The 19,540-nt window shown below is 38.7% G+C and overlaps 1 protein-coding gene and 1 non-coding gene across 2 annotated transcripts; one reads left to right on the forward strand and one right to left on the reverse strand.

Moving 5' to 3' along the window:
• Nucleotides 1-1,880: 1,880 nt before the first annotated feature.
• LOC143852940 (bifunctional protein FolD 2-like) lies at nt 1,881-12,908 on the reverse strand. Its single transcript, XM_077362607.1, has 5 exons — nt 12,728-12,908; nt 5,860-6,043; nt 4,577-4,734; nt 3,932-4,144; nt 1,881-2,203 (listed from the first exon to the last, which is right to left on the reverse strand). The coding sequence occupies exons 1-5, from the start codon at nt 12,818-12,820 to the stop codon at nt 1,973-1,975; spliced, it is 879 nt and encodes a 292-aa protein (XP_077218722.1). The 5' UTR covers nt 12,821-12,908; the 3' UTR covers nt 1,881-1,972.
• On the forward strand, nt 2,757-2,858 carry LOC143853650 (U6 spliceosomal RNA). Its single transcript, XR_013237260.1, has one exon. It is a non-coding gene; the product is annotated as a U6 spliceosomal RNA (small nuclear RNA).
• Nucleotides 12,909-19,540: the final 6,632 nt, after the last annotated feature.

Genomic DNA, 19,540 nt, shown 5'->3' on the forward strand with positions numbered 1-19,540 from the left:
GAGCCTGTCAATATACCGTAAGGTTAGAGGATCTCAATGAATTGGCTTTTGCCTATTGAATATGAACCATTACCAAATATCCTAAGCCTTAGGACAGTTCGTTTTGGATTTTGAGACTTGATTTTGAGTCCAAAACCGATTATTAAACACAATTGCATTCGATATAATTGTGAGTTCAACAATCAGTTTTGGACTCAAAATCAATTCTCAAAATCCAGAACAAACAGGTCACAGCCAACTGCTTCTTTGTTCCAACCTAGAATGTAGATGAAGAAGATAGAAGAACAAAAAGAAGTCCAAGGAAGAAATTAAGTTGGTAGTCTTGTCCTTTACAGTAAGGGCAGTGGCTTCCTGCTAGATGGGCCACGAGAACCTACGGTGGATACTTCAATATTTTCAAGTGGGTTCAAATGGGTGGTGAGATCAGCCCCATATAGTAATCGATCTACGTTTAATCGGTCAACACAATACCAATCTTCAATTATTTCTTTCTTGTTTCTTGAGAGACTCAGTCCAACCTAATCTGTCTCTTTGTAAGGCCCTGTTTGAGTTAGGTGGAGAAAATCTTGCACTTTTGGTTATTTCAGGAACAAAAGAAATGGTGGGTGGTTTTCAATGCTTTGGCAGATAGAAAGAGTTGGAGAGTTAGTAGTTATTTAACACAGTTAAAGCAGTGTTTTTCCACATCTCACTTTATGGGTATCTTATTTTTTATATTGAAAGGTATCTTATGATCCACAAAATTTTTCACTCTAATGGACTTAGAGAGAGATTATAACTTTTGGGTGGGGGATGGTAGAACCACCCTTAATATTAATGCAGTCTAATAATTTACTTAAGGGAAATGAGGGAAATGATATATCCGCCCCGTTTTTTTACTTGGAACAGCCACCTCTGGTGAATCTAGGACTGCGGAGGGGCTGATTTACTTCTGGTGGGTAGGATTGCCATGTACTGGAGGTGGTTGTCTCATGTAAACAAAAAGGGGCGAATTTATCATTTTCCTTTCTTATTTGTCTCAGCATTTTTCATTGCTTAAGGTGTTGAATCTAACCAATCAAGTAGATCAAAATTTCACTGTTTAAAATTTGCTCTGACGAAGTTGATTTGATATAGACTTAAATCATTAAGTTTTTGTCAACGATCATAGCACAATGAGCACGTTTGATTGCATCATAGGTGTAGGCTTGCCAATTCTATATTGCACTATACTAATTTTAGTTTTCCTAAGCATAGTTAATCTTATCAGTGAGACCAGTTATTGAGATACCCCACTTCGAAGTCTTTAAGTCACTTCTAAATTTAAGTGTGGCATAATCAGACAATTCAAGAAATAGAACTTATGTACACTTAGCTTGATAGTTAGCGTAAACGAAACCAAGACTTTTGATTGAGCCTAACTTTATTGAATCTCGAAGATAGTGTTGCCTAAATCTCTTGAATGATCAAGAGGCCCCAACTATCTCCAAGATGCCTCTTAAGTTAAGTTTCAAGGTTTAGAAGAGTTAGTCCTTTTGGAAGCTTCTTTTCTAACAACACCCACTTGTCTAACTATGAGGATCACACTAATAAAGGATCACTGTAACCTAAGATGTAAAGCGCTTCCACCAAAGTTAAGTTGTCCTAAGTTTCTCCTATCTGTGGTTGACACTACTAACCCATTGATGTTGAGTTTATTAACTTGTCACAAAAACAAGAGTAGAAATGCGTATTTAACCTTGTGGAATGATACAATTCGTCAGGAGACCAAATTTAGGCTACTAATTGTACTTCAAATGGGGAAGTTGTGGTGCATTATCTAATACTCCCTCTTCTAACATACATGGCATGACATTGTGCTTTAGAACTTGAGATTGCTGTATTTCCCAAAACACGAGAGATACCAAGAAAAGCACCCAATCTTCCACAAAATCATTATTCAAGACCTGAAACATCATTATATTCTGAAATGAAATGAATACAAAATGTTGGTTTAGTGCTCGATCTTACGCTTAGCGCCATCCAAGGTATTCTTGAGCAGCATTGCAACAGTGAGAGGACCAACACCTCCTGGAACTGGAGTCAGCCATCCAGCCACCTTCCTTGCTTCTTGGAAGTCTACATCACCTACTAGTCTATAACCTGATTTTCTAGTTGGGTCATCGACGGCATTTGTCCCCACATCAATAACGGCATCCCCGGGTTTAATCCAGTCTCCCTTAATCTGAAAAGAAATGAAGAACAGTTTAAGCTCCACACTGTAATCATAGTAATAATAACATGGAAACTGATGAAAAGATAACAAAAATCTTTGTTTGGTTGGGAATATGGCATAGCAGATTAGAGAAAAAGATGCAACGATTGAGCTACTCAGAATATTGAAATCTCTTTATGTTTCTATCTGTGCTACTGTGTTGATAGTGAAATTTTATAAAAAGAGCAGCCCATAAATTAATCACAAGAGATGAAGTCTAAAAAAGGAAATCATATCCTACTTCTTAATTTCTTATAAGAAACTTTTATTTCAAGTTTCATTCTTCCTCTTCTAGAGGGCATAGATGGAAAGTTCGGACATCCATTTTTGGCCGGTAAGTATTTTGATTTGAGACCTACAAACTCTACCCCCAGCAACTTTAACCAAATTTCATTATTTCAGATCTCAAAAATAGGCTCAAAGTTGGTGAAGAAAATGTAATATCGTTAAATCCCTGTAAATTGGAGTATGACAGACCATAAGATCTGGTGGTCGACAATCGTTCAGACTTTGTCAGCCATTTGTCTCTTCAGAGCCATCTGATAAAATTGGAACAATACAGAGAAGATTAGTATGGCTCGACACAAAGATGACACACAGTGCAAGTTACATGGATCAAGAAAGTTCTTCTCTGAAAGACAACTCTATGAAGATCGTATATTGAAATTTACGTCATATCGAATATGATCTCATCTGGGCACCAATTTTTAAAGAACAGATTGTGCAAGTTACATGGATAAAAAAGGTCCTCCCAGACTATTCCACGAAGATCAAAGGATGCAATTACATCAAATTAATGATGAGCTCTGGAAGTCTTTTCTTTAGGATATGATGATGTAAATGGCAAAAGTTGGGAATGATCTCCAGAGAGAGGCATTTCATGAAGATCCAATGGTGGAAAGTCAAATGAATTAAAGAAACATCTTTTGAAAGACAACCTATAACGATCCAATAGAGCAAAATCACATGGATCAAGATGATTTGCTCTAAACTAAAAGTAACCTGAAAAGATGAGGAGCCATTATGATAGTTCAAAAGTTTTCTTCTGCCACAGAGATTAACCTATTTTTCTTCCATTTTTTTTCAAATGGTACCTACTTCTCTTCCATGACATCCAAAAAAAATCAATTCTTTCAAGATGTTGGAACCTATAAAAGAAAAGCAAGGGATTCACTGATCAAGACCCCTCCTTATGTAGACTTTACTCTGTTTTATGCCTGATTCTGTAAAGTTTGTAAATGTAACTTGTTGGAAACTTCTTGATGGATTTTAAGAGGTCTTTCTTTTGTATAAAAATGTAATTAGCGACAAAAAACCGAAGTATATGTTTTCATTAAATTAATAAACCTCTTTTAAAAAGGGAGGTTTGATTCTTTTTCATGAATACATTTGGTGTGAACAATGTTGTCATCAAACATTATGGACCTAGAAAAGGTAAGACTGTCTCCCTTTTGTATATTTAATAACAAGTTAACAATAATTGTATAGATAAAATGTATATTGGGGGCAAAAAAAACTAATGAACATTATTACAAAATTAACTTTTGGAGCACTACTACAGTTTAACCATGTGATGTACCACACTGAAACTTGTAATTTTATAAGTGAACCCTGAATTATCAAAGTCTTGAAAGTGTATACATACAGATTCCATATTTGCATATAATGTAGAAATGTCAATTAATAATCTATAGTTACCATCATTGGCTGTCCTGCTGCAGCAATAATGATGTCTGCATCACGAATGATACGTTCAGAATCAGGAGTATGTGAGTGAACTATGGTTACAGTCGCATCTGCCTTCAAAAGTAGCAGCGATACTGGCAACCCAACTATATTGCTGCGACCCACTACAACAGCCCTTTTGCCTTTTATGCTTACGCCGCTCCTTGATAGAAGTTCAATACATCCCTGTAGAGAAAATGGAATCTTTCAAGAAAAAAAAAAGTAGCATATTGCCTTCAAAATCCTCTAGTAGAAACTAGATAACATTCTCAGATAGGCCCAATAAAGAGCTTTTTGCAATAAAAGGTTCAATAATTCATCATCTGGACATGGAAAAAATGTCCGTTTAAGCATTGTTTCAAAACTCCCCACATCAATCGTCCACTGCGTTATCTCCCATTTACCTTTGTCGAGTTGTTGTCCAAGCATTTTGCCCTACCAAGTCCATCAAAACTACTTTTGATTCTCATGAACTATGACCTCGTCAAGCGAGTACTCGGCCACACCGCACAGAGTCGACTAGGATTTACATTGGCCGTGTTTTGGCCCTCACCCACGTTTTGAAAACACTACATTTAAGTTTTAAGATTAATATGCCTGTGGAGTTCTATGACTTGCCTTTGGAGTACAAGGAAAAAATAGTGGCTCCCTGCCTTTCATTGCAAGCTTGCCAATATTCAGTGGATGAAATCCGTCAACATCCTTTTCAACACTGATTTCAGTTAAGACTTTCTCTTCATTTATATGCTTTGGCAAGGGAAGTTGAACCAATATTCCTGTCAATAGATCAAACCAAAGCTTCTATCAGAACATGTGATATCCAACAGGGGAGGAATATACAGAGATGACCACAGGCACTAAAGCGTTTATCCACTATCGATCAAATTGTAACATATGTGTCTTAGCATATGATATGTGCAAGTAAGACATTCCGAGTTATTCTTCCAGGTAAGGTAGGATAAGGGACTGCTAATCTTCAAGAGCACTATGCCAAAACTAAGAAATAAAATTATCCAAATGATGCATAAGGCAAAGGAAAAGCCATTGTTACAAAGATGATTATTGGACCTTTGACATAAATGCATGTATAAGCTAACTTCTCCACAAAAGTAAAATGGGCAATGTTAAGCCCAAAAGATTGTATAGATTTGTCCTTTTCTTGCTCGTATAATTATATCACCTCTTACATCTTGCAAGAAAGATGCGCTTTAAACAGTCATCATTGAATTAAAGAAATCGGAAAGCATAATACATTAGAACTATAAAATGTATGGTCCTAAAGAGTATCAACTTGGAGATAGAACATAACATACGATCTCAGCGATCTTATCTAATTAGGCTCAAAAAGCATATGGAAATCTTGGTGATGCCAGTTTAATTCAACCTTTGTGAAGTAGAAGAAATATATATTGTTGCATGCATTTTAATAGCACCCTCAACTGAGGATATGTTTGGGAATGTTAGGCAAGGTTTTAAATTTCAGTTTCGAAGTGTGTTTTGGTCCTCACCGAAACCGAAATTTCGGCCGAAATCTATCGAAATCAAATAAAGAAATATTTTATCCCGTACCAATTTCGACGAATTGGCTGAAATTTAGGGATTTTATTAAATAATAAATAAAATCCAGATTGTTTCGTGATATTCCTTAAATTTCGACCAAAATTTCGCGGCAAACGAAATCTCGATCGAAATTTCGACTTTATTCAATTTCGGTTTCGATCTCGACCAAAACCCAAAATTTCGGACCGATATTTCGGATTTCGGTCGAAATTTAAGACCTTGATGTTCGGTTCATCATCACCCGGAAGGTTATTACATGGAAAGGTGGACCTGATAAAAGTGGGAAACTTAAAGTAGCAGTATTCAAAGCAAGATAGAGTATGAGGAGCAAGGGCTCTAACCGTGGACATCAGGATTAGCATTTAACTCATGAACTCTTTTTACAACCTCCCCTTCAGATACTTCCTCTGGAAGGTCCACATCAAAGGACCTAATGCCAACTTCAGCACATGCCTTTCTCTTCATATTAACGTAACTTTGAGAATCTTTCCTACTGCCTACAATGACAACAGCCAATCCAGGGACCTGCGAAGACCAATAGCAAAAAATATTAGAACTCTTGTTTTATTATCAATATTTCAATAGATAGTAGAATTTTATCAGTACAGGAACTCATTCCAAAGTAGTTCAACTTAGCATGCTTGCTCTGATTTATACAAACGAACAAGGCCAAAAGGCCCTTATTCATTCTGTCTCTGATCATTGTCCACTCTTTTTGGATCCAAGATTGGAATCCTGGGGACCACCTCCTTTTAGGTTCGAGATCGCGTGGCTTCAGTTACCCCATATGGAGAAAAGATTGGGGGAGTGGTGGGCATCCGTTCAGGTTCCGGGGCCTGCGGATGTTGTTATTGGGCAAAAACTTAGACATGTAAAGAAAAAATTGAAGGAATGGGTAGCAGAGAGGAGATTAGTTGATTCGAATAGAAAGGTATGGTTGGAGTGTAGAATTGAGGAGCTAGCCACTTTGGAGGAATCCGGATTAGGGAATGTCAACTCTAGGGAGGAATTGTGAAGAGTGAAAGAAGAACACAAAGGTTTGCTGCTTCATGAGGAAATCACTTGGCGACAAAAATCGAGAGTGAGGTGGTTAAAGGAAGGGGATAAGAATTCGGCTTATTTTCACGCATTGGCTAGTGCCAGAAGGCGGAAAAATAGGATTGACTATTTGGAGGATAACGGAATTAAGGTGTCGGGGAAGGATGAGGTTACCAACGTGATCTTAAACTTCTATACATCTTTGTATTCATCTGAGGGCATTTCTAGACCACTTCCGGAGGATTTGTTATTTAGTGAGTTGAGTATGAATGAAAGAATTGAATTGGAGAAACCTTTTGAGGAAGATGAGATTGAAAAATGAGTTTTCTCTATTTGTAGGGATAAGGCCCCTGGACCCGACGGTTTCTGCCTTGCGTTCTTTCAATCTTGTTGGGAGTATGTTAAAGGGGATATCGTGAGATTTTTTGAAGAATTCTACAATGGACTGACTCTGGACAAAGGCACGGGGGCAACTTTTATCACCCTTATTCCGAAAGTCGTTGGTGCATCTAAAATATCTGAGTACCGTCCTATAAGCCTAGTGGGATGTTTGTACAAAGTGTTGGCAAAAATTTTAGCGGATCGGCTGAAGGTGGTTCTTTCATCTATTATATCTGATTGCCAAAGTGCTTTTGTTCCCAAGAGGCAGATTTTAGATTGCTCATTGGTTGCTAATGAGGCCATTGATTCATATATTAGGTTTGGCATGGGAGGTATTGTGTGCAAGCTAGACATGGAAAAGGCTTATGATAGGGTGGAATGGGATTGTTTGGATTATCTGCTTGGCAGAATGGGGTTTGGTGATAGATGGAGAGGCTGGATGAGGGTTTGTGTTTCTTCTGCATGGTTCTCGATTCTAATTAATGGATCCCCAAAAGGATTCTTTAAGTCATCTCGTGGTCTTAGGCAGGGAGATCCATTATCCCCTTTTTTGTTTCTCATTGTGGCTGAGACTCTTAGTAGGTTGATAACCAAAGGGACTGGGTTGGGTTTATTTAATGGTTTCAGAATAGGTAGTGAGATGGTGGAGGTGTCTCATCTTCAATTCGCTGATGATACTCTACTTTTTTGTGAACCGGATAGGTCTAAAGTGTTGAACTTGAAATCTTCCCTGCGATGTTATGAGCTTATTACTGGTCAGAGATCAAATTTCCACAAGTCTAAACTGTATGCTCTAAACATTCCGCAGGAGGAGGCTCTTGTGTTGGCAAAAGTTCTGGGTTGTCAGCTTGATTATTTGCCATCTTCGTATCTGGGTCTCCCGTTGGGGGTAAGTAGACCTAATAGACTTTTGTGGGAACCTATTGTTGAAAGAATTGAAAGGAGGTTGGACTCATGGAAAAGGAATCTTGACTCTAGAGGGGGAAGGCTTGTGTTGGTCAAGGCGGTTTTGGCCCATATCCCTATTTATTTTTTGTCCTTGTTCAAGTGTCCAATTAGTGTTGTTTTGAGAATTGAACAAATTCAACGAAGATTCTTATGGGGAGGAAATGTCGTGAAAAAATGTATCCCTCTAGTTAGCTGGAAAAATGTGTGCTTACCCATTAAGAAAGGTGGTTTGGGTATTAGAAGAATCAGGGAATTTAATCATGCTTTATTGGGTAAATGGTTATGGAGGTTTGGAGAAAAACAATCTCAAATGTGGGTTAAAGTTATTAACAGTAAATATGGTTGTCTGTCGGGGTTGTGGGCATCTGACAATCGCTTGAAGAATAAAGGATTGTCTGTTTGGAGCGACATTTTGAAAATGTCTCACTCCTTTAATTTGAACATTAGGTTTAGAGTTTATTCGGGGGATAGGATTAAATTTTGGAGTGATGTGTGGTGTGCGGAGAAGCCACTCTTGGAATTGTTCCCGGATCTTTATAGAGCAGCTTCTGATAAAGAGGCTTTTGTTGGTGATTGTTTTGACCGTACTAGGGGTGTTCTTGTATGGTCCCCGGTTTTCAGGAGGAATTTCTTTGATAGGGAGTTAGAGTCGGTATCCCGTTTTCTTGAGCTTCTTGATGGGTGTTACATTAAGAGGAATGGTGTGGATAAAAGAATATGGACTGCGGAATCTTCAGGTATCTTCTCTGTCAAATCTTTCTATTTTCTCTTGGTGCCTGGTGATGTATCCTCTATATCAGCCAAGGTATGGAAATTTCATTGCCCGCCTAGTGTTTGTATCTTCGGTTGGGCAGTATGTCGCGATCGGATTCAAACGATTAACTTTCTACGAAAGCGTGGTATGTTGCTCATTGACCATTGCCCTCTATGCTTGAATGATGGGGAATCTGTGGGTCATCTTTTCATGCATTGTTCCTTCACTCGTCAGCTATGGAGTCTCATACTTTCGAGGTTTGGTATTGCTTGGGTCTTTCCATCATCTATTCCGAATTTGGTAGATCAATGGGGTTTTGTGCCTTGGAGGAAGAAAGGAAAAATATTGTGGAATATTTGTTTGCTTGCGACGTGGTGGGTGATTTGGAAAGAGAGAAACTCTCGAGTTTTTGAAGGGATAGCCAAATCTCCGTATTGGCTTTACATAAAAATCATTGCACTATCAATATCTTGGGCGAGATGTCTTTCGGCTTTCCGTTTTGTATCGGCTTATGACCTTTGGGAGGGGTGGAAGGAAGTTTGTTTTAGTTCGGATAATAGGCCTCGGATTGCTCAACGGTGGGAGACTCCTCCTTGTGGAATGCTTAAAATGAATTTTGATGGTTCGAGTCTTGGAAACCCGGGACCGGCCGGGGTTGGAGGTGTGTTTCGCAATGATTGTGGTGGAGTTGTGTGGGCTTATTCTGGCCCTCTTGGAATATGTGATGCTTCGGAGGCCGAAATAAAGGCGGCTTATCAAGGTATCAAAAGAATTGATAGAGAGAGCATGGACAAAACTATTGTGGAGGGTGATTCACTCAATGTGATTCGGTGGTTAAGTAGGGCGGTGTTGCCTCCATGGAGATTCTATTCTATTTTTGATGAAATAGAGGATTTAATCTCGGGTTCGAGTATTGTGTTTAATCATGTGCGGAGGTCCGCTAATGGAGAGGCGGATGGTTTGGCTAGGGGTGGAGTTAGTCGTTCGGAATTGGAATGGTTTGATTTTCTCCCTCCGTGAGTATTATTTTGTAATTTTTCTTTCTTTTTCTTGTTTCCTGTATTCTCGGGTGTGGTCCATCTTGGTCCCCCCTGTTCTTTTTATGATATTTTTCACCATTTCAAAAAAAAAAAAAAAAATGTCAAAAGATGCAGGAGATGATTAGACATCCCTAATGTTTCTCGTTGTTAACGTTCTCCATTTGATCAAAGACTCGGAGATGTTTCTTTCACCATTGAAGTTGTGCTCTTTCACCATTGAAGTCATGCTTGTGGTCACTAATATGCAGATATATTTTGTGCTCGAAAATGTGTTGGTTAGCCTGCATGTGTGTGCAGGGGAATGAAAATGAAGACTACAGCATGAAACCTATATAAGCATGGATGGGATAGAAGAAATAAGAAAAACCTATATAAGCATGGATGGGATAGAAGAAAAATAACATTCACTATACCTGCTTAAAAAATTTAAATCCAGGAAAATCAATTATGTGATTATTGGCCGTTAAAAGATCAAAGGACTGCTGGTCGTTGTGGGTCAAAGCAGCAAAGTACTGTTAATACTCAAGAGAAAGACCACACAGAAAGGAAATCATGCAGTATGACAATCTCTTAATTTAGTCCAAAGAAAGATATTATATTGAAACTTCTAACTAAATGGAACATGTGGCTAAGTGGAAGACCTAATACGTAACTAATGTCGCCAGCACCCATCAGTATTATAATGGGCAGTGCATGATCATTATTTCTTTGACAGTAAAAAATAAATTTATTAAAAATGAATGAAATGGAAAAATGGAAAGGAATGAAACTGAAAAATGGATTCTATAGGGGTAGAGATTGCCCCACATAGAACGAATTTATATGGACTCTACCTCTAGCTAGGGAGTCCACAATCTCATTTGCACATCTAGGAATATAAGAGAGAAAAAATCATATCCTACACAAATTCTTTATTTTCATCAATGATGCTTGCTGATCTCTAAGGACTTGGAGTGCCATTTTTAACCCACGAGATGGCATTTCTTGAGTCCCCTTTTACCTTGAGGCCACCAGGTCGATGACAAAAATCTCAAGACCGGTTAACTTCATTTGAGTCCTTCACCCCAATCAGCCCAAAGAAACAAAAAACAATTCCCCCACATGATTCAATACCACTGACCTATGTTGCATCAGTATCGGAATCTGACACTCGCGTGTCGGATTCGGCAAACCACACAACGAATGATTCGTGGATTCACCAAAATATTTTAATCAATTCTCAAATTTTAATTTTTTTACATAATAATATGATTATAACAAGTAATAAAAGGACGGCCTAGTGCGCAAGGCTCCCGCCATTGCGGGGTCTGGGAGGGCTAGATGTACACAGTTTACTCATCTTAATAGTAAGTTTCTTAAATGAAAATAAAATATTATATCTACTTAACCAAGTAAAGCTGCATACATCTAGCCCTCCCCAGACCCCGCAATGGCAGGAGGCTCGGGCACAGGGCCGGCCTTTCTTTTTTTTTAAACTATGAAGATGAGTAAAACTCAAAACATGCCATAACTGTAAAGTTGTTGTTAACTTACCGACTTCTCCAAAAGCTTAAGCTGTTGGAGAAAGGCGTTATTTATCTTTTATACTTTAACACTCCCCCGCACGTGTGGCCCACTTGGCAAACACGTGGCACATGTGGTCCCACTTTGGGCCGACCATCGCATGTGGATTTTTGCTATCCGGGAGGTTTGAACTTGAGACCTTTGGCGTTGATACCATGTTAACTTACCAACTTCTCCAAAAGCTTAAGCTGTTGGAGAAAGGCGTTATTTATCTTTTATACTTTAACAGTAGTGATAGTGGTATTCAGAAAGTATGGATAAAGGAGATCTAGAAGTCTCTCAAATAATCCTGAAGGCATGTTCGACATGGATACTTCGCCCATTTAGAAGAATCCATTTAACCTGGCCACTAACATAAATATTAACCCAACAACAGTCGGGTTAAGCTCACAAGTCCCTAGGGTTCATCACCACATTTCTTGTTGAGTGTTTATGAAGATTGTGAAATGCTGTTGAATCGATGATTTGAACTTATGAACAATATTCCTTAACTAATTGTAACCTCAAGCAAGTTATGAAAACCAATTCTTGACTGTGCTACATTCCAAACCATGCCAACAGGATTTAAACACACAGTTGCTTCAATCGAGTTGCCAAGTTTGACTCAGCAAGGTGATGACCCGAGTCCAATCAACGAAAGACTTAAGGCCTGTTCGTTTGAGATTGTGACAACCGATTATGAGCGCCAAACCTATTATCGGACTCAAATTTAAATGTAATTTTGAGTCCAATAATAGGTTTGGGGCTCACAATCAGTTGTCACAATCTGAAACAAACATGCCCTTAGTGTCTCAACTCAACCCCAATTTCACAATCGTTTTTTTCTCTTTGAACATTACAATTTTCAGCCCTTCTTTGTAGATCCCTTAAATATTTTACATTGCCTTTTTCCATTCAAAAAAGTTAAGTTTATGAAGTCAAAAACATATTGTTAAATTAATAAATTTATATATATTTTTGTAACTATTGATATATCTATAGATGAATGTTCATTAAAATGCTACAAAACTTGATTTGACTCCACAATTCGGATTTGAGTTAGCTAAACTGATGCAAGTAAACTACTAAGAACCCACCAAAACTAGAAAACATGATAGAGAATAATCACACAAACAATCCAATAAATCTTCATAAATGCTGCTAGAAAGAGATAAAACAGAATATGATTAAGGTAAAACGTAAGAAATTGAAAGGCATTCCAAGAATTTGCCAGTGTATTGAATGTTGGAGATTTTTTACGCTTCTGATACATGTAGCAATTAATTAGCCGTGATGAATACTTCCCCAGTCTTTTCTCTAAGTGCCAAGTAAAAACAAAGAGATTCAGATCAAATTGAGCACTCAATTCATAGATTCGAGCTCAATAGCTAACAATCCAGTCATAAAAAAACCCTAACCCTAACCCAGCCGATTGAAAATGCAACCAAAAAGAAGAAAAAACAGAGACTGAGAGTGAGAGAGAGAGAGAGAGAGAGTTAGGGTTACTTGGCCGTATTTGTGGGAGAGTTGAAGAACCTCCGCTGCGATTTCGTGGCGGATGGTTTGGGCGATCGCCTTCCCGTCGATTATTGCCGCCATTACTGGCAATTTCTCTACTCTTTTTTTCAGATCTGTAACTAGAGAATTTTTTGTTTTTAAGAACAGCTGTTCTCGTGCACTGAGGAAACCAGAGAATTTTAAGATACGAGCAAAACAAAGTGCTGAAAATGCGCCACATGTTCGTCTAGTGGGTCCCGACGTGGATCAACGGTCCAAAAAAGTCAAACTTTTGTGGGTCCCAAACTTTAGTCAATCCAAATCTGAGTTTTCATATAATGAGCTCAGAGATTTTTTATCGTGCAGACCGTCTGGATCATCCCATGAAGTGGGCCCTTAAAATCCTTTTGGGAAAATACTGGACTATAAGGTCACACACCATATAAAATCTCATCCAAGCCATTCATCAGGGAAGAATGGTAAAAATAAACACACACTCTTCTTGAGCCTGCTTGTGCCATTTTAAAGTCAAATTGTGACTGATAATCAAAGGTCTCTTTGTTTTTTGGATATTGATACTGACACTACCATGTTTTAATAATTGCACAAACTCAGTAGCTTGTCTTTTCTGCTATAACTGGCTGATGAGATCTTTTCAAGAACGGTAGTAAGTGGGGGTGCAACTCGGGTCGGGTTGGGTCGGATTGGGTCCAATCCGAATTTGACCCGAGCAACCATTTACTCAACCCGACCTGACCCAACCCAACCCAACCCAACCTGAGGTTTTAAGCTTAGAAAGTAAAATTTTTTTATTAAAAATGTCGGATTTCACTCAAGTGAGGTTACCCAAGCCATTGAACCCGACCCGGGTTGCACCCCTAGAACCTTTGACTGTTTGTTAATTAATAAAATACAAGATGAATTAGTGTAACTATTAAAATATGGTAGTGAGGAAACAACGAGGAAAGATTTGATGGCTAATAACATAACAGAGAACATGACCGTGGATAAGATAGAATGAAAGAAAATGATCCATGTAGACGAACCCAATTAACGTCAGGGGTAGACTTAGTCAATTTGAGCCAGATAGATCCTTTCACCTTCTACATGAAAATTTTCTAAATGATTCATTAGCTGATAAATTCGCACCCCTTTAACGTCAATTGACGTAAAAAAACATTCACTTTTGCCACACAGACGTACCGCCTTTTTACGACGCATTTTGTGACGCTTTTTTGGAGTCAGTTGACTATAAAGGGGTGCATCATCTCCCTATAATTAATGGCCATTAGTATTAGAGCTTCACAAATCACAATATCACTTGATTTATACCAACAAAATACAAACCGCCCCCCCCCCCCCCCCCCCCCCCCGGGCGGCCGCGTTGGTATTGACAGAAAAATATCTCTGATGGCCGGGAATTTTTTTTTCTTGGGAAAATTTTTTCTTCCCACGATTTGGAGGGAAATGATATGGCTATGGATTATTTAGAGAGGTATCATCCTAAATTGAAGGTTCCTCTAAATAAAAAAGAATGGGATTGGTTTCTTTCAGCTTAAAATGGGTGTAAAAAACAAAATTTATGCCCATTTTAAGTGAAAAAATTGGCGTAAAATTTGTTTTATGCCCATTTTACACTTAAAGAAACAGAGCCAAAGGATATCTTTTGGGCCCACACGTGACATAGTGAAACTATCAGGACTACCGATCCAATAGGAATGATCTTTGCCCCATTAACCTCTGTAGATTGGAGGCCTAGGATCATCCAATGGAAATAGATTTTCGGGCACAACCTGTTTACGTTGTGGACCAACAAATGAACGGTTAGGATCATCCTATGAAGTGGGTCATACAGTACTTTTTGAAAAAATATTAGACCATATACAGCCACACCATATAAATACTGCTACAAAACTAAGTACAACAAGAAAACGAACATAGGAACAAGTAAAAGCACTAGAAAGAAATCCTCTCAAATCACATTAAGAGAATTGATTTGAGAGGAAAATAAATTTTCATAAATTTTGTGGGTCTTTACTACCCTTCTAAAACCTCATATAATGTTGGGGGGAAAGAAATAATTACACCTTACTTAGGCCCCTTCCTGTAACACAAATCAATACACTTTTATCTCAAACTAAAATAACCTTTAAATACGAGAAAAACTAACTAAATTAGAATTAAAAAAAATCTTTATAAGGTTGGGGTCATGACTCCCATGCATACTAATCCTTGGTAGTAAGGGGAAAATTTTCTGCATTCCCTTATTTTGATAATGCCAAACACTTCTCGGATTGGTTGTTCATAGCTTCTTCAAAATTGTAATATCCTTTAACAGCTAACCAAAAAAGTATAAAAATGAAGAGCGGAACATCATTATGATAACAAAAAATTGAGGATACAGGTACTCATAGTATCCCGAATAGGTCATCTAATATCCATCCACAACAAACCACAGCAGAAAATAACCACAAAACAAGAATATATATGCAGGGATGAGAGTGAGTGTGTGAGCCCTTGTTTTATTTACGCACCTATTTTGTGCCCCTAGATTCTAACAAAAAAGGTTCCCATTTAATTTGATCTTGGCCCAAATTTCTTCAAAATTAATTAAAATGACATTTTAACAGAGTTAAGCAATGTTTCAAGAACTCCTAAGCAGAGTCGCCAGCCTGTGGACTCCGACCCCGAGAATGATGTGTGACGGATCCCCCTACATCCTTTGGATCTCCACATATGAAGGAGAGCTCTACCAAGGAACTCTCGAAATTGTGCCCTCACAGCATGAGTGGCGATATAGATGAGATACCTCTTGATCCGGAGACAAAAGCCTCGAAACCAAGACGTACCTAAAATAACTCAGAGTCGCCATCCAGAGAAGTCGGCCCTAGAACCCCATAAATTGCTCTGTCGTAACGGATAACCAAAGATGCAAAGGTCCGTGCCTGATGACAAATGAGGAAGGTCCAAAGAGCACCCCACCTGCTCGAGTGCAAACACTCGGTCTCTTATGCCATTTTCATTAACTTCGAAGAATTTGAGCAAAAATCATGTGAAATGGGAACAAACATCCCCGAGAAAAATGTCTACCTAAGCATGCATGACCCGGAGATGGGCAAATAAAGCAAATAAATCCTAATTCATCACATCTAAGAAAGCAGTAAACATAGACATGCACCTAACTATGCAGAAGACAATGATAAGCAGTGAATAACCAAAACAGTAGAATAAACACACTAGCATGCGGGCCTATGCAAGAGATAATGCTAAGAAAATATTAATCAATCGCATTCCAGAAAAATAAGCAAGCTAAAAGTAACACATAAGAAATCGAAGACAAACACACAATGAGCTAAAAGATGCAAGGAAAGAAAGGAATCGGAAAATCAACGATATGCGAGGACCAAAAATGCCAGGGAACAAAAAATGGGACATACGGTAGGCTCAGAGAGCGATTCTAAAGGAATCAAGCCTAGCGATCCTGATCCGCTAAAGATCGGACAAGTCTCGCGATTGTCATAATCTATCGTTGGGCTCAGCGAGGACAAACCCTGTGAAGGGGCCACGCTCCGTTGTCACCAGTCCCAAAATCCGATAAAACGTCGGAAAACCGATGAAAACCGAAAAACCACGATCAAAATCGAAAATAGAATGAAAGATGGCTATTAAGGTTATAGTTATAATAGGTCTTAATCGAACATCGTAAACTATCCAAGTGACGAGAAACAAGATAAGCGTAACGTCATGGTAAATTAATTATGGACATGGGCAACAATATGAGTAAATACGGTGCAGTAAAATGGATTTTTGTGTCCCTTCACCTCAATAACAGTACCAACACACCATATTTCTGAATTTTTGGGTCACTTCACTTCAATAACGGCACCAACTCAACACACCAAATCTCAACAATGGCATCATAGTCATACAAACTGACTGGACAACAGGGGAATTAAAACTTGGACATGGGCAGCCATTCAGGTAATTCAAAAAATGTAAGTCAAGTAAAGACAATTAAAGGTATCCATTTTATAAGGAGGCAGCACAACGGAAAAGGAAAACCAATCGAGAAAGAGGAAACTAAGGCTAACCATTGATGTTCACAATGCCTTGTTTAGATAATTTCAATGAACACAAGGCCTTTAAATAAGAAATGAAAGCCAATTGCAGACCACCTATTATCATAACAAGCATCATTTCCATTGAGAGCAGAAATTGACAAGAAAAGGGAAAGATTACCTGTGTTCTAGCAAGGTGGGGATGTCGGAGAAGATCGACGGATTTGGAAGGATGATTATAGATGTCGCGGATCCAATGGCGATTGCCCGAATAATTGCGGAGAGGGGGAATGTTGAAGGTAATGGCAATCGGGCTTCTCTTCCTCTCTCTGTGATTTTCTGAAGTGGGTTTTGGTCTTGGAAATGGTAGCTGAAAGTAGGATGATGGAATTGGGATTGGATGAGGGTTTTGAAGTGGGTTTGGGAGATGGTTAGATAGGTTAGATGAGGATAGAGGTTTGTAAAAATGGAGGTGATGGTGGTGGCTTGTGGTGATGGCTGGCGGGAGATGAAAAGGGGTTTCAATGGAATGTAGTTCGGATCTGTGTAGAGGTGGGTTTTAATGGTGGCTAGAAAGATAAATCAAATGGGTTTGGGGTAGAGGTTTTTTTTAAATTTTATTTCCTGCTCTCCTCCTCCTCTCACTCTCTTTTAGCTTTTCTAGGGTTTTTCTCCCCAACAACAGATGAAGCCTCCCTCTTGATTTTTCTCAACGAAAATGGGGATCTCCCCAATAAAGCCCTAAATCGATAGGTTTGTCGGAAAATGATATTTTCACTCCTCTCCTCTCCCACTGACAGCCCCATCTAGTGTATTTATACTACTCTTTTGCCTTTACAAGGGGTGACCTGGGTGAAAAGCTAACCCTATCATATATTCAGTTGTTCTTTTTTTTTCTTTGAAACCATCCCCTTTAGGGTGATTCACCCCCCTCTTTGGCTTGATGAAGAGAAATTATATCGGTATAACCATGTTTTGATAATTGCACCAACTCACCTTGCCTATTCGGTTCTAAGAGACTTGTGAGAGCTTCTTGGGAAATGTAATGACCTTTGATAGTGCCTTAAACACTAATAGACAAGATAGGTTAGTGAAAATATTAAAACAGGGTTGAAGCCAAGCCCTTGGAGCTTAGAGGTACAAATACAATGGTGCCAATGCTAAATCTCATGGGCATTTTGTACTTTTTTTTAAAAATTTCTTTAAAAGTAAAGGATAAGACTGGGCAACTGGACAAGGGGTTCCGATAAGAGTTTAAGGATTATTTGGGCTTCAATGAGACTTCAAAAATGATCTAGAAATGAGAATTTTTTGGGTTTCTTTCGCATTCTGGTCTCGGTTCTTTGGGGATTTCGAAATTTGAAACTTCGCTTCTAAGAGATTCTGAAGTTGACTTTAGGACTCGGGTTTCAGGACATTTGGGAATCGGTTTCGGAAACTTTATTAAATTCCGGGATTCTTATTCGATTTTGGGATTTAGGATCCAGTCAAAATGGGGTGTCTACAGATACACTCTTCCCTAGAAATTCATGGACATATATTTATGACTATGACCCCACCCAAATGACAGGAGGGTCCAAAATTGTCATCATGGGAGGATTTAAGTGGGCCTCACTTCTATAGCCCTAAACATTTTGTATTTTTTTCATTGATTTTTTTGGCAGATTTATCGCTCACGAGAGAAGGGTTATCATTATCATTGTAGCTGGAAGGTTGCTCTTTTAATATGCGTGAAATTGAACTAGTTTTGGTGTGTTTTATTTAGATGTCGGTGTGTTCTATTTATAGGTTCTAGGTGTGACAACAATATGATTTTTATGTGCTTGTGTTTCTGGGTTTCGAGTAATAAAAGATTTGTGTGTGATAGAAGATTTGTGTGGAAAACCAAGAATTAGGATCTTGAATTTGGTTTCTTGAGTAATTGGTTAGGTTCTTGGTATTATCGAGAAAGCAAGTAGGTGGTTCGGTTAAAAAGAGGAGGTGCTCTGTGTTGAAAGAAAAAGGAGAGTTTAGACTATAGAAATGGGTTGGTTATTGTGTTAAGCAAGGTCGGCAGTAAGATGGGTCGTTGGGTTTATGGGAATTCAAGAAGGCTGGGATTTTATTCAAGGAGATGATTAAATAAAATCAAGAATAATAGATTGTTTCAGATAGTTAGTTGGTTTTATTCAAGGCTGGGGTGTATGGGTTTTTGCAGTGGAAGAGAGGGCGGTTTTGAAGGAGTGGGATGGTCTCGGTTGAGTTGTAGGTGAACGGGTGACTTAAAGTGGTAGGGAAAAGGGGCTGTAAGGTTGCAACTTGGTTTGGGTTTTACCTGACCCTCATCAACCAGACCCAAAAATAACTTGAGTCGGGTTTAGAAATCATGAATCTTTTGTTCTGGGATTTCGTCAGGATTTTTGGGGATTGGATTACGGGTTGGATGGAGACAAAATCGGTTCCAGGTGGGTTGTCGTATGGTGGAGGAAGGTCTGACGATCGGCGACCCTGGAAGTCCTGATCCCGATTTCCGGGGTTATATATATCTGCTAGAGTCCCAGATTCAGCATAGCATGGATGAGTCTCTTCCGGTTTTGATGGCTTGCCTAGATCACCAAACTAAGTGACTATCTAAATGGTGATGACACGTCTGTTTTGAGGAAAGCCTTGCATGAGAGGCCCCAAATTTGGCATTTTTCGTTGGATTCGATCTTTTGGAGGCCTTGCGGTAGTGCTATGGAGTGCATGGATGGGTGGTCCTCACTGTAGCGGATGAATTAGTAGA

Source organism: Tasmannia lanceolata, unplaced genomic scaffold (assembly GCF_043159265.1).
Source record: "Tasmannia lanceolata isolate RefF3 unplaced genomic scaffold, GAP_Taslan_0.1 ptg000019l, whole genome shotgun sequence".
Lineage (NCBI taxonomy): Eukaryota > Viridiplantae > Streptophyta > Magnoliopsida > Canellales > Winteraceae > Tasmannia > Tasmannia lanceolata.